The following is a 15,556-nucleotide window of genomic DNA, read 5'->3' as shown; positions in this document are numbered from 1 at the left end:
GGGAAACTTCTAAAACAACTTTGCATGTAACCCCCAACTGCTAAAAATAGCTCCCTGAATCATGGGATACCTTTTGCATGTTGCCTCTTGCTATTCCGGGAAGATCAAGTCATGCATGCATGCAAGTCAAGTTTCCTTAGTCCCGAGTGGAACTGGTCAACCGGACTGTCCATGCATGCCAATGCTCAACTGCTTGGGAAAAATGCGCATTCTTGACTGTAAGCTGGGCTGACTGCCCAAGGGGATTGCACAATTTCTGGGCCCAGCAACTGACTGCTACCCAGATTTGCGCAAATCCTGGGCTGAACTGCCTGTTGGTGGAAAAAATTATGCAATCCCTGCTGGGAGGGTTGGCTGGGAGGATGTTATGAATATAATTCATAACAAGTAATTAAATAATTAAATATTAATTAGGGTAAATAGTCATTAAGTTAAGTGAAAAGGCATGTCTAAAAGACATGCCCATTCACGAAAGAACACCTGCTTAGATATATAAATGCGGGTCCTCATTGTAAACAATCATCAACTTATACATTTTATATATATTAATAAATTATTATTACAAATACCTATGTATTTTAACATATTAAGTTTTCAAGCTATCAGTTTTCTTGTTTCAACCATAGTTTTTATGCTTTAGTGGTATGAGAGCCATGGCACACGATATAATCATGCGGGTCTTTGAACGTTGTTCGCCACACAATGTACCATTACGTTCATGTCTTGAATGCGTTGAGCAGTTTAGTGAAATTCAAGAAGCATTTGAGCATTTAGAAAAATCATTTGTAGAAGTTAAAGCATGTCTAAAGGAAACCAATAATAAGGAAGAAAACCATGATCAAAATGATGAGAATAAGGCACAAAACACTACTTTTAATAAAGGTGAAAATAAACTTGGTCGTAGTGACAAAGATCCACATGAAGAAACGAAAAAAGGTGCTACCGATGGGAGAGGAGGGGGATATGGAAACCAGGGCAGTCAAGGTGCGGCTCCATATGGTGCTGATGTCGGAGGTGGGGGATATGGAAGCCATGCCGGTCCTGCTGCTCCTTATGGTGGTCCTGGTGGTTATGCAGTTTAGTACTCGGAACCACAGATGCCTCTAGCTCTTGTTGGAGGAGGCTATGCAAACCCACCTGCGGCTGGATATGGCAGAACGCCTAGTTACGGAGCTGTTGTTCCACCTCCTAGTGGGTATGGTGCGTCGAATGCCTATCCGCCTCCTAATCCGCCTCCTAATAGCTGTGGTCCACCTGGTAATTACAGTGCACAAGGGGGTGCTGGTAGAGGCGTGGGATATGATAATTACGGGGCAGAAAATTCTGGTGGATATCAAGAGCCAAGGGGCAATATTGGTAGAAATGACTCGAGAAATGTGACTAGTAGTTATGGTGCACCGGCCGAGACAATAAAACAGTGCGACGAAAATTGTGGAGAAACTTGAGATAATTGTCGAATTTACATCTCCAATCTACCTCTTGACGTGACCTCTGACGAACTAAGAGATCTATTTGGAGGAATTGGCCAAGTAGGAAGAATCAAGCAGAAGCGTGGTTATAAAGACCAGTGGCCTTGGAACATTAAGAAATACACGGATGATGCGTTTTGGCTGAATCGAGAAACAAGTTTCATGAACGAAGAAGACTCCTCGGACGATGAGTACACCGATTCTCAAAACCCTTACAATGGCATAGTAACCTTCCACAGAACATCGCAGGCTATTTGGTTTCCACAACCCCGCCTAGAAGAACGTGATGTTGAGCCCCGCCTAGAAGAGCGCTTTCTAGAGCAAAGCAGATTCAACATCGCAGGCTATTTCGATTCACTGGTTGACATGATCGGAGTCGATATTCGTATCCCTCAAGACTCGAGAGCCCTTCGGAAACGTATAAATGTTCTTCGCCTCCATTGCGAGAACAGTCCCGCCAACACATCCCTGTTGCATTCTGTGAATGTATTCGGCATGCTCATGGGAGCGTTGTCCAGGTTTTTTGACATGAGAGGGATCAGAAACTCGCAGGGTGGAGATGAAAGTCGTGCAACCCTAAATTTGTATCATGAGATAGTTAAACAGGTGGAGATTTTAGGGTTTGGCCCAGACAGACTGTTCCCAATCTTTTACCAAACATTTTGTGGCATCGTGCATGTGTTTTACTTCGAGGGTGGAGACTTGAGCGACAGGGCCAGTATCGTGCGCATCTTGCACGCTATGCTTTACGATGCTCTCAGCATTCCTAAGTTTGATTGCCTCGATCGATATCCATATCCATATCGACATGCACCCAAAGGAGAGCCAATTCCATACGTGCCTGATTTTGCTAGTTGTGCATGGAGCAGTCGGCCACCGGGAAAGGCCCGCTGTCGGGGCGTGGCTCAGGGCATGGAAGGGCCATCACAGGTGCTGACAGACTATGTTGTCGTCGAGCAGGTGCAGTCGTGGCTGGTATCAGGTAGTGTATCTCAATCCATGAGAGATTGTGCCCTAAAGATATCTCAAATGATTCTTGGCACCAATCCACTGAGGCTCAACCATATATGAGCTCAACATGCTAACTGCAAAACATATATCCGGACGGGAGTTTACCAAGAACGTCAATGTTGTTATGAGTTGACGAAACTCAGAGGCATTTTCCAAATCAAGTCTAGCAGCACTACCACATAACTTCTTAAAGTTAAGCTCCATCGAGGTAGTCATGGGCTTGCAGTTCACCATTCCAAATCCGGAATCCAACTCCCTCTTACTTTTGCAAATGAGAGGGTTTGCACCTGTCAGAAAGAGGTCATCCTCATAAGGTGCCAGTATGAGAGGTCTATCATTCATAACTCCCAAGTAATCGTTTGGATCGGCTTCACGCCTAGTGAATCTCAGCTTCATCAGACAACTATCAATCCTCTCATATCAAGCCCGGGGTGTTAGCTCCAAATCATAGAGAGCTTTCTTCAACCTACATACATGAGATTCCTGATCATGAATCTCAAACCCCTCGGGTTGTTCCAAACCTGTGGACTTGCTACATGAGGGGAATGGTCCCCTTGTAAGATTTTCCTTTCGTACATCTCAAACATGTACCCTCATGCTCTTCTTGAATTCAGGCATCCTTGTCACCATCTGACTCACATCGAGTAGGGCCCCATAATAAGTAGACCTTTGATGCTATAGAAGAGATGAGTCAACTAACATGGTCCCCAATGGACTTCCTGCAACTTGATACAAATTGCCAACCCTGAACCCAAGAATAAAAGCATCTTTGAAAATTCCATTTTCAAACATGTACCTTTCCATCGATAAATGCCACCTTGAAACCTTTGACTTCCATTGCTAAAATGGACACCAGGTTCTTCTTGAGATTAGGTACATAAAGAACTTATTGTAAACGAATCGTGTTGCCCTCATTCAATTGAGGGGTAACATTCCCTACACCCTTTTCCGGGATAAGTGGTATAATCCACGATTGTTTCCATCTCTACCAGATTAGAGAGAGCTTCCTTCTATCCGATGAAGTGCCTTAAAGCACTACAATCAATAAGCCAGATTCCTAAAGAGTCTGGAGGAGAAGTAGTGGAGAAATACTTCTTTAGCTTATCAGAAACAACATTTGATTCTTCATACCTGGAGTTCCTTGCTTTCTTTGAAGAGTCGGTCATTTCCTTGATGACCTGCATTACCTGTCATTCCTCCAATCATTGAATATGTCCCTGGAATGATTGTTATCATCATCAAGTGATGTGTCCCTACCATTCAAACACTCCTTCACATAATGGTTGAACTTATTGCAAGCAAGGCATCTGCCTTTCCTTCCACCCTTAGATCCGGACTTCCCATTGAAGTGATCTTTAGGTAGGCCATCAAATGCTTCTGTTGCGCCACTCGGATAATATTCTCAACTTCGACTTCACCCTTGGTGAATTTGAAGAGGGATGAGGAACCCATTGAGCCTTTTTGTCCTTTCCAACTGTCTTCAGTGATTGCTCTTTCACTCTTGCTTGGGCTTTGTCTTCACCTCAACTCTGATACCATGTTAATTTTAGGTATGTTCTATGCTAATAGCAAATTTACTTCAATTTTCCATATTAGCTCAATATCAATTCCAGATTAGCAATCACATTTAGCATGATAGTAAAATGCAGATAGAACATAAACATAAATCGCAGAAGACAAGCCAAGACAAGAGGACACAAGATGTGGTGCCAGCCAGGGACAAACCCCAATGTGGGGAAACCCTTGATCAATTCTTCTTATATGTTCTTCAATAGTTCAACGGAGAGAGAGATAGTACATATACATCAGAAGTCAACATTTTGACTTATCTAAATAAGAGCAGAGATATTCTCTAAGATGTCACATGAGATAGTTGATCTGGACACAGGTGATTCCATCACCTAGTTGTACCTATCTGTATTGCACCTCACTGTGTTGCACCCAATCATCATGTTGGACCTCATTACTATGCTGCACCACTCATCACAGTTGTCTCTAACACCATGCAGCATCCAACTGTTGCTTCTAAAACATGTTGCTCCATGCACCTTACAGCACCATGTTGCTGCAATATACCATGCTGCTGCATCCATCACATCATGTTGCACCCCTTTTGAGGTATTCAACACTCCATGTTAACCCAACACGTGGCTCCCACAGGCTGCTCTGAATCTGATCCAAATCTGGTCAATATCCTAGACCCAAAGCACCTCTAACACTGCTCCAAATCTGCTTGACACTTTGCTGTTCCTGACTGTTCTGGTTAGGGCACTTGGGCATACTGTTGCAGCCCTAAACTCCTCTCAACAGTCCTCGAACAACCCTCCAAAAACTGCGGACTAGGCAAGGAGAGATGCTCCTCCACGTTGAAGGTAAGGGCTCAAGACAGCCCTCAAATCTGCCCACGCTAGATTAGCAGTATTGTTGTCCTGGTTAGGGCAAGTGTGTGCTGCAACTTCCCATCATAAGCCAACTTGACAACCCTCTCTTTGCTACGGCATAGGCCAGGAGGTACACCTTTGTGGGCTGCTGTTTTGGGCAATTGCCATCCCTTAACAACCCAAATTTAGGCCTGTTTTGGGAGGCTAGGCCTGCGGCCTACCTCAGTTGGCTGCAGCTCTCCTATAGCCCACCAAAACAACCCTCATACTGGCCCTAAAACAGTTCGCAATACTCTCAGCAGTCTCGGCCTTCCTCCAAGGGACCTTGGCCCCTCTCCCAGCAACTTGGACTCTGAAAAACAACAAGCTCAGACCATGTTGTTCCTTCCTCATTATTGTTGCGGCTAGGGCACAAGAGAATCCTCCTCCAACGAGTCTTTCTTTTGAGAATCATGACTGCGTTTAGGGCATCATTGTGACTGCGTCTAGGGCTTCTCCATGGGGCAGCGTTAAGGCTTCTTGAGGCTGAGATAAGGGTTGTCCTCCATGACAACGTAGAGCTTTCTCATCTCCTAAGATAGCGTAGAGCCTTCTCCATTAGGGTAGCATTGACTCTTAGGATCTCTCCTCCCACCAAAACCCAAAGACAAGTGGAGAGGAAGAGATCGCAAGGAGAGTGTGTACAAATGACTAGCAAGCCGCCTCTTTTTATACTAAAATCTTGAGCACATGTGGGGGCAATTTGGTTGCTGGCCGACCTTGACGCATTGTCCCATAACACAAATAAATTCATATCTCCATGAATACATATCGGAATCGGATGATCTTTAGATCAATCCTACACCTCAACGAGAGGAATCCAAGAAAAATATCAGACGCGATAAATAAGATGCCCCGCATGGAGTTTGGCCCTAGTTGCCAATTTTAACACCTTGCCACCCGTAGTCTATGGCATCTGGTGCACAACACCTCTCTAGAGGAGAACACTCAAAGCAAAATATCTTCCCTCCTTATCCTTCGCCAATTGGTTTCGTCAACTAAGAAAATCTTCTAAAGGCTCTAACACTTGGAAAGCTTTTGTTCTTGCTTTCCCGCTCATTGGCAATTGGACAGTATGGTGCGTGGGAAACAGCCACCAAGTAAAACTAGGCCTTAACCCATGGCTCAGCTCTGAACAAGAATACATTTTGTCAAATAACCTTATAGACCGCCTACATCAATCACGCGTATACTTGCTAGTTGATGCAAATATTAAATTTCCATGAAACTCCGCAACTACTTACATGAAGAACTAAAAACTAAAAGCTAGTTTACTTTCACCAAAATACAGAGTTTCTTAATAAATTAGAAGCAGTTGAATAAAAACATAGAGATAAAAACACATCACACAAATTGACACACTTGTTTTCTCAGGAAACCCAACAAGGAAAACCTACTTCCTTGATGTGGTATTTTATTGATTGTTCTTGAGCAATTTGATGTATTACAAAGCAATTTGTCTCTAAGAAAGCATTTTGCTTCTTCTCACAAATCTCAGCTAATACAATTGATCTCGGCTTGCCTTGATCACTGCTTGATCTCGGCCCTCTAGGACATAATTGTTCGTCTACTGCCTCCTCGACTTTTTGCAAACCCTGCTTGTCTTCTCCTTGATCTTTGCGCACTAGGAGCCTCCTAAATCCTTGTGCACTAGGTCCCTATTTCATAGTACACATGAGGCCCCTAAATCCTAGCACAAATTTGCCTAGTTCCTTGCACACTTATTGCCTCCTATTTCTCAGGACAACAGCTCCTTAAGACCACGCACAACCAAACTCCTAAATTCTAGGGCACTTGTGATATCCTATTTCTTAGGACACAAGATCTGCGCTATCCACAATCAAGGATACTCTCACACATGATCTGTCTTTTCTCACAAACACCTTGTGAACAAAACTTATGATTACCTGTCCCTTCGTCCTCCTCTTTATAGACCCAATTCGAACATGCAAGGAGGTTCAGTTCAATTTTAGAACTCGAGTTCTGATGAGTTAACTGAGAGTTCTTCTCGTCCTTTCTCCAATCAACACTAGAGTTGCTAACTCATTCTCTCTCCAATCAACATTGAAGACTAACTCGCTCTATTTGAACTGGTAACTGCCACCTCATTCTATAGTCAAACTGATGGAGACTCCACTTAACTGAAGCTCCAACTCTACGCATGCTAACTTGATGATTATTCCAGTAAACTGGAAATAACTCATCCTAATTGACATTTAACACATGAGCTCGCACTCATACTGAGAGAAAGACAATTCAAGGTCTTCACTGGCTAAGGCACAAGCCAGAAGACCTTGCTTGCTACATTTTCAACAGCAAAGGCCTAGACCCCACAGGAATGGAGAATGGCTGGCCGGAAAACAGCTACTGATCTGGGACCCTTGGGACAAAATGCAGCCGTATGGAAAAATTCCATCAAACTCCTTGTCTCCAACTTTATTCGATTGCACAAAGATATTGAGGATGATCTGGTCAGGTCTAAAAACCCCGCCATGGAGATTTCACTGCAAAACTGGCCTACATAGAACAACAGTTCACTGAAGAAAAAAAATGGTGGTGGGATCCTTCATGGAAACTAAATGCCCCCCTCAAATCCAAACTCACCTTCTGGCTGGCAATGTCGCAATTACCAACAAGCTACTAGCATGGGATAATCTAATCAAAAGGGGCTGGCAGGGCCCAAGTTACTGTCCATTATGCAAGACATCATATGAATGTGCCTCACACCTCTGCATTTTTGTTCCTACACAGTGCAGGTAATCACTTCAGTTCTAGCCGCGCTGGACATAAAACGTACTTGGTTCCACACAGGCTCTGAAGACTGCTTCAAATCATGGATAGGAAAACAAAGCCACTGATATTTATAGAGGACTGATATGCATCCTTATTAACTGTCTATGGTGGGCCAGGAACTCAAACATCTTTTGCTCGCAGGACATTCCTACAGAGGTCACTACAGGTCTGGTAAGAAAATTATGCAGGGAATACAAGGTCGACCTAAAAACACAGAAACGTCGAGTGTCTATCATGCGCCCTCTCACACAGAGCTGTCCCTGGGGATTCTTTGATGGCGCAGAACAAGGCAACCCATCCAGGTGCAGGGTTGGTGCGGTTCTTTTCATTACAGTCTCTCGGTGTACAGGTCAGATATGCCCCTGGGTGTGGCACCAACAACCAAGCAGAATTTCTTGCTATTTGCAGTCACTTGGCAATTGCTTCTCTCAAAAATATCAAAACTTTGCAGATTATGGGGAGAATCCAGACTAGTGATTGACTGAGCTAACAACAAGATCTCAGTCGAAAACATCTACCTACAGCCTATCCTTCAGGACATCAGGGATGCCTTCACATCTTTCAACTGGCTGTCCTTCTCGCACATACTCAGAGAACTCAACACTACTGCAGATGGCCTATGCAAAGATGCTCATGACTTACCTTTTAGGACATTTGTCATTAGAGTATATTGATGGCGAGGAACATGACTAAATGGTCATCCACGCATAACTTTGACCTCTCCAGGTCATCTCACACCTCCTTTTCAGCCAGGTAAGTTTTTTATGGTCTCGTGATTTCTACCAATCTGATGTACTACTACAGACTCAATTTCTGTGCTGTTAAAGATACATAACCAGTCCATTGCTACAGATCAGAACTGGCACATTTTTCTCAGTTTCTTTTCCTGTTAACTATGTCAGAGGCACAAAAGCCTGCTAAGGTAGTAGATGTCTTCAGCAGATACTGATAGAACAAAGTCCCATATTTTTGCATAGCTGTTCGGAATCAGAAAAATGTATACTCACTCTCATGAATATAAAGTTTTTTTTCATCTGGAAAAAGGAAGTATTTTTACAAACAAATTAAAAAAAATATATTAAAAACAAACGTTGATGCTACAAAACTCTTCTCCTCTTGTTGCAATTGCTTTGCTTGATTTGAAAATGAATTTTTAGGGCTTTCACATGAAGAATGCTTGTAAAGAATAATGAGATCCTTTCATGGGGAGGAAAAGAAAAAGAAATAAAACTTCTTTTGTCTGATTTTGGGAGAAGTTGTTCCCGGCATTGAGAATGATTAGAAGTCTATCAAGGGGGACAAGGGTCATTATGGCATCCTTAATGACGTGGGACAATTCCTATGATCTAGGGATGCCAAAGGATGTTTCCTACCCATCCCATGTCCTCAAAACATATGAAACGTAGGGAACGTGTCCCCCACTCCAACTGGTGCATCCTCATGGTACACTATTTGAAATGGAATTGTTACCACTCAAACTACCTTCATAGGCACTATCACACTCCGATATAACTTTATCCTAATAAATACAATTTGAGTAGCATTTTCAATATATTCCTCTACAAGTGCTAGAACACTTCATGTTAACTAGGGCTTGATTCAAGTTTTGATTATAATTATCTACCATTAGACTAGACACCTGTGACTACAACTGGGATTGTCCATTTACTATTAACTAGACCAGCTGTTATATTATTAATTAGGATTTCATTATGCTATAAATTGCCTAAAGGAGGGAGCAATGTCAGTGTACGTGGGGTGTTGTTAATGCCCCCACCAAGGTTCAAATCTCCAGAATGACATGTTTGTCCCTTGTGGGTCAACACACCCCTGCAACGAGACCATTGATTAGCGGAAGCCATCATGATCATTAAGTCAAGTCAGGGGACCACACCTACAATGGAAAACGGCTTCCCAATTCTTGATAGGTGGTGGATGCTCAACGCTTGAGTTAAGAAAAAACATCTTGCCAAAACAATCATTAGGCTATAGATTTTCTAGCGTTGTTCAAGTCAACATCTATCTCTTAATCATAGTTTTAAAAACCAGAACCGGAGACCAGACCAGTCCACCTATCAAACCGGGACTGGTCAGATCTCAATGAACCGGTCTTGAAAAAAATACATAAAATAATTAGTTTTCAATGAAAAAAACTATTTTTAAGATTTAAAACCATGATTCCAAACCAATAGACATAAAAAATGCAAAGTTTGCTCATTTATATACCAGGTAAAGGTGCATATATCAAATTGGTGCCGAGTGCAATACATATCAGCAATAGAATACATAATCAATGAGGCTCTAAATGGCCTCTAGAGTCCAAAAACAATGTTATAAGCTATGGGGTCACTGGCCTACTACAAGTCTACATATCAGTGATCAACGTGATCACTCCTCATCATGATCAAACTCGTCACCACTACTAGACAAGGGATCATCAACATGAACTACATAAATAATCTGGCTGACTGTTTGGGGACTTCTAAAACTCCTCTGCATCCTTAGTAGTAGTGGTAGTAGCAGCAGAAATAGACATCAAAACTACAAATCACTAATCAACATGATCACTCATGAAACTCATCATTGTTTTAGCGCTACTAAAAATAGGTCCATCAACAAGAGATACATAAACATCATCTCGCTCAAAGTCTTCAGACTTGGATTGTTCAGCCTTATAATATGATAGAAATTGAGAAAGCTTAACATGCCTAGCTAGTGATTTTGGATTGAGTGAAGGGTTCATCTCCTCAACCTTATAATGTGGTAGAAAAAGCTTAGCATCCCTAATCAATTATTTTCCTTTGAGCGAAGGTTACATTCTTGTTAAGGCCATTGTAGAGGAGTTCAACAATCAATACCATCAACCTCAACAAAGTTCAAAAATCAATGCCACCAACATCAAGGTTCTTAAAGGGCTTCATGCTCTTGATCAAATGCCAATCTCATACCCTCATGCATGATAGAATTAAATGGAAAAATTGCAAACCCCCAAACCATGAAATCCTAAAAACCATTAAGTCTGCTGAATTTTGAGTGAGTTTCTCCATATGAAATCCAATGAGGTTGAAACCACACTCAAACATCCTGAGTCAATTCATGGTAATGTTAAAAATTTAAGTAAAAGGATGAAAAATTCATTTTCATCCTTTTACTTTAAGAATTTAACATTACCATTGATTGGTAATGTTGCTAGGGTTGATATGTGTGAGGCAAATGAGAGGGGAGACATGCTTTTCTTAGAGGGGTTGTTTTGGAGGGAAACAACCCCAAATTTCCCTCAAAACAGCATCAAAAATCACAAAACTGCATTTTGTGGGGTCTATAGCTGGCCTGGCAATAAACCCACTGGTTTATGAAAGAAACGGCTAGTATATGGGAAAATCGGCCGGTTCCTTCATAAACCAGTCGGTTTATGGCCGGTTAGACCAAAAAACCGGTGCGCCGCTCAGAAAACCAAGTTTTTCAACCAATTTGATGGACAGGGCTAATGACCATTTAAATTTTCTTGTTTGTTTCCTTGTCATTTCCATATTTATTGATTTCAAGAACAATCATTACACCAAAAGGCCCATTCTACAGGATGGCTAGGGGGATCCATAACATTTCATGTTTGTTTGTGTAATGTTGGGCCCCACATAGTGTTCATGTATGTTTTGTCTTTTAAAAGAAGGTCGACTCATATGAAGTTAGTAACAATAGCTAGTCCATATCCATCTCAATCCTGGATTTGTCAACACCCACTTGGTATGGTTAAATAGTCTTTCCTTTTCTTTTCCATATTTTGTTGATTTCAAAAATAATTATTGCACCAAGAGGTGCATTCTACATCGCACGTAACGGGGAATCCATCGACACTTCCTCTTTGTGTGTGTAATGTTGGGAGCTAACATATTGTTTATGCATGTTTTTTTTCTTTTAAACAGGCCCCGAAGTCAAAATGACTAACCTCACACTAATCTGAATTTTCTAATAATAATAACTAGAAAAGATCCATCTTAAATTTTAGATCTGCTATGCTTCGGGAAGTATCAAATTTCTCAAGATAGCAATCACAATGTTTTCACACCCACTTGGTGTCATTAAATGTTGTTAGCCACATTAACCCTATATAATCATATCAAGTGGATGCGAAAACATTGTGATTGTTAACTCAAGGAACTTGATACCTCCTAGTCCATCACAAATTCAGAGGTGAGATTGACCTGTGCTAGTCCAGGAACCTTTTTCCAGCAAAACCAATTCACAAGAATATCATTGTAAAAGATCAAAGCAGGTTTTGACACTTTCAAGCATTTACATAGTGACTAGTACTAATAGCAGGGCAATGCCAAAAGGTGCTATGGATGCCAAAAAAGAAATTTTGGGCATACCTTGAGGACCCATTCCATCAAGATACCGACAGTGTGGATTCCATGCATATAGATCAACCAAATGGCCAAACCTGTAAAAGGAAAATGAAGATCATACCATTTAACCCGTATAAAAAAATGAAAATAACTGTCAAAGAACTACCTTCTCAAATGGAATAATCTAATATACTGGACAGAAACCTCAAAGTACCTATCTCCTCCAGTGCCATTTGTATTATCAATTATGTTGGCACCGTACAAACGACCTGGAATTGCAGTTCCTATTGAAAAGTGCATTATGTCCACTTCATGACCACCACAACTTTTGCTTGTACAACTGTCAACCGTCTCTTTGCAAGCACCCATCTGCTTGAAATAGTTTGTAAATTGTCTTTTGTGCTTTCTTGAACATTTTCCTCGTTGGAAAAAATTATGTTTTTCAAGCAATAAACTAGAAACACAAGGATTGGATATTCCAAGGAGATAAATGTAATTAACAACAGTCTAGAAGATGAAAGATGCATCCATTTTATTGGTTGAATGGCTTTACATCTTATATCTAATCCATTAAAAAAGGTGAAATTTGCGGCTTATATTAGAAAAACTACACGTACATTATGATATGTTGCATTACCGCCAACTTGGAACATGAGTGATACAGAAGGGCAGCTCATTTCCATTCTGCATTCAGCACAACACAAGATAAAGGATAATAAAGGGTTTGCAGAGACTCACCAATGAATTGTGCATCTATTTGTTTTCCACAAAAATCTACATTTGACATGACAATTATATTCCAAACAATTTGGAATTATGAATAGTGTGTAATTGCCAAGTGGTAATAACCAATCATGGGACTAAACGCTCTTGTTCTTTGTCTGACTGGCAATTGTCAATAACCAAAAATCACACCAAGCAAATTTCATCTGTCTTTAATAAATTATGATTAAGGTATCACAAGGTCTGTCACTACATGTTTTAGAATTTTCTGTCATTTGAGACTTATTCCATTAGAAAAAGAGCCTAACCCTTTAGTATAAGAAATGTTGTGGTTAATCTCATTTGTGAGTTTCTCCTATTTCTATCTAACACCAAACCACAACAAGAATTCTTATGTCATTTCAGTTCACTGACCGTTTTTAACTCTTCTGTGATTTCAGTTTTAGTCTATTATAGAAAAGGCCTAACCATTAAGGATAGGAAATGTTGGTAATCTCATTTGAGAGCTTCTCCCGATTTTGTCTAACATGAAACTAGAACAAATATTCTTATGTCATTTCAGTTTATTCCGTTAGGAAAAAAAACAAACCATTTAGGATAAAAATGTTATAGGCAATCTCATTTCTGAAGGCCGGTACGTGGGACTGCAGCTTAGTGGCTGACACAGGGCGTTGCCGTGGTAATGACCCAGGGTCAAACCTTAGAATAAGACCGGATTGGACTGACTGGATGGGATCGCTTCGTTTAGCCCTTAGGAATAGACCCAGCACCTTGAATCAAGACCATATGCCTTCGATTAGAATCCTTACACCTTCTCCCCCTTACTTATCAGTGTTCACTATACCCTTCAGAGCTAGCACCTTTAGAACTTTAGCCATGAAGCAGAGGGAGACAAACCTTCCCTTGGATGCTGCTGGTATCAGGACGGGATCAGACCCACGAAAGACTTCAGTCCCAATCAGCCAGAATCACTACCTACCTCCTAGTCTTGCTTTCACCTTCCCACCTGCTAGAACTAGACCGATTAGCTCTGGGCGGGCACAGAACCCTCGAAAATACGTTATCGGCCAGGTTTGACGGAGTATTATATGCAGCACTCATCCAAAAAAATGGTGAGGTCGGACTTATTTAAATAAATATAAATTGGTTCCCTTTCTGTCAACCTTTTAAAGTAGTTTTTCCCCTTGCAATTACTGATCCTTGTTTATTTCTGTAGAATTTGTGAAGCCAGATATTGAATATTATTGACGATTTTGAACTAATTTAATCGGCTTACCCTTGCACATAACGATATTCCCCCGGTACTTCTAGCAGGAAGAAAATATTGTGACCATCGTGCAAGGCCTGGAGCAGCATCACACGCACGCCAAAAATCAAAACTAAAAATGAAAGAACATTAAAAATACATATCGTAAAGAAAAAATAGCATGAAACAAGACCCGGCTTCCAAACTAATGTAATGATTAGAAAATACTGCAGAAATCGAGATTTGTGCAGCTTCCAGCACATTTCTGTCCCCGTCTGGAAAGTTTGATCATTTAATTGAAGAGGAAAACAGCACTAATAGTTTTCTTTGAATAGAGAGACCTTGACAGTCATTTTGCCGCCTGTATATTCTTTATCCTCGTCTGGATCGAGGGCTGGGCGGAGAGGAAATGAGTGGCCAAGGATGTTATTCCAGTCCTGTGATTTGCCATCCAACGTGATAATTCCAGGCATGTAATCTGCTTGAATTTGTGCAGTGGCACCCGAATCACAGTGAAATCCACCTTCTGCTTCATTGTGGCTCTGGATCGACTCAACCATATAACTAATGGCCACCAACAATACCAAACATTTGATGTTATTGGCCATCGATCAGTCCTGGAGATTGTTAACTATAGATGTGGTGTAGGGGATCGAACTGCGCTGAAAAAACATTCGCACTGCACAGGACTTCAATTCTTCACATCTTACATCCTTTCAGAAAGCTTGGACTTCAATTCTTCACATTTTAAATCATTCCAGAACTCCTATTTTATGTAAGAAACAAAACGTGAATACAAGTTTGACTCGCAAAATATTCATATTAATAGTAATCGTATTAGTTGGGATAATGAGTAAACAAAATTAAATTAAAGATCTTTGTGTTTTAAAGTATTAAATTAAAGATCTATTGGTGTTTGAAAAGTTCAAATTATGAAATTAAATGGAGAAAGTTCAAAGGATTCAAGACTGCGTTAAGTTTACCAATTCCATTGACATAGGGATATTTTACATTAATTATAGTAACTATAGGAGTAGATTAAAAGCTTAAATTAATAGAGATATTGAAAATATAAAATCAGGGAAATTTTAACCATGGAAATCAATTTTGAAATGTAAACAAAATTGAAGAATTTTATTAGTTTCTAATATGTTAATTGTAAAATGTTTGGTGATATTTTTTTTAAATATTCAATTTTATAATGATTTTATATGGTCTCTATAAATTTTTGTTTGTTCGGTAAATTATACTTTCTATTATCACAAACACCAGAAACAGAAACAGAATTACATTGTTGTAGCAGTTGTCCATCTAAGGACTTTGACCGAACAGACCCGAAAGAGGAGACTACCATAGATTTGATAGACCCAACAAAATCACTCGACTTGGGGACGGTCTTCAGAGCGACTCTTATTTCCTCTCTTTCTCTCAAGCTTGGTCCAACTAATAGAAGGTGGATCAACTAAAGTAATTTGCATATTATTGTTGAGTACCGAAGGAGATTCCTTGTTGGTGTCAGAAGAAGCCGATTCACGTGCACACTTCAAA

General features: G+C 40.7%; 1 protein-coding gene across 2 annotated transcripts in view; it reads right to left on the bottom strand.

Annotated features, from left to right (window-relative positions):
* The window catches only part of LOC149249579 (heme binding protein), a 112,051-nt gene extending 97,246 nt beyond the window's left edge, over positions 1 to 14,805 (bottom strand). Inside the window, exons 1-5 of one of the 2 annotated variants that reach the window (XM_089458740.1) lie at positions 14,350 to 14,805; positions 14,039 to 14,106; positions 12,657 to 12,723; positions 12,254 to 12,408; positions 12,064 to 12,134 (exon numbers count right to left, since the gene is read on the bottom strand). In XM_089458740.1, coding sequence (XP_089314866.1) covers positions 12,064 to 12,134; positions 12,254 to 12,408; positions 12,657 to 12,723; positions 14,039 to 14,106; positions 14,350 to 14,616 — 628 coding nt within the window. In that variant the 5' untranslated portion in view covers positions 14,617 to 14,805. The remainder of the gene's footprint in view (positions 1 to 12,063; positions 12,135 to 12,253; positions 12,409 to 12,656; positions 12,724 to 14,038; positions 14,107 to 14,349) is intronic. The other variant, XM_089458741.1, reaches the window with a different exon arrangement.
* Between the last annotated feature and the right edge of the window lie 751 nt (positions 14,806 to 15,556).

This window comes from Pinus tabuliformis, chromosome 7 (assembly GCF_031772625.1).
Source record: "Pinus tabuliformis cultivar Carrire ecotype Pingquan chromosome 7, CPIR1, whole genome shotgun sequence".
Lineage (NCBI taxonomy): Eukaryota > Viridiplantae > Streptophyta > Pinopsida > Pinales > Pinaceae > Pinus > Pinus tabuliformis.
The sequence above is the reverse complement of the archived record's forward strand: the minus strand, read 5'-3'. Positions and strand labels throughout refer to the sequence as shown.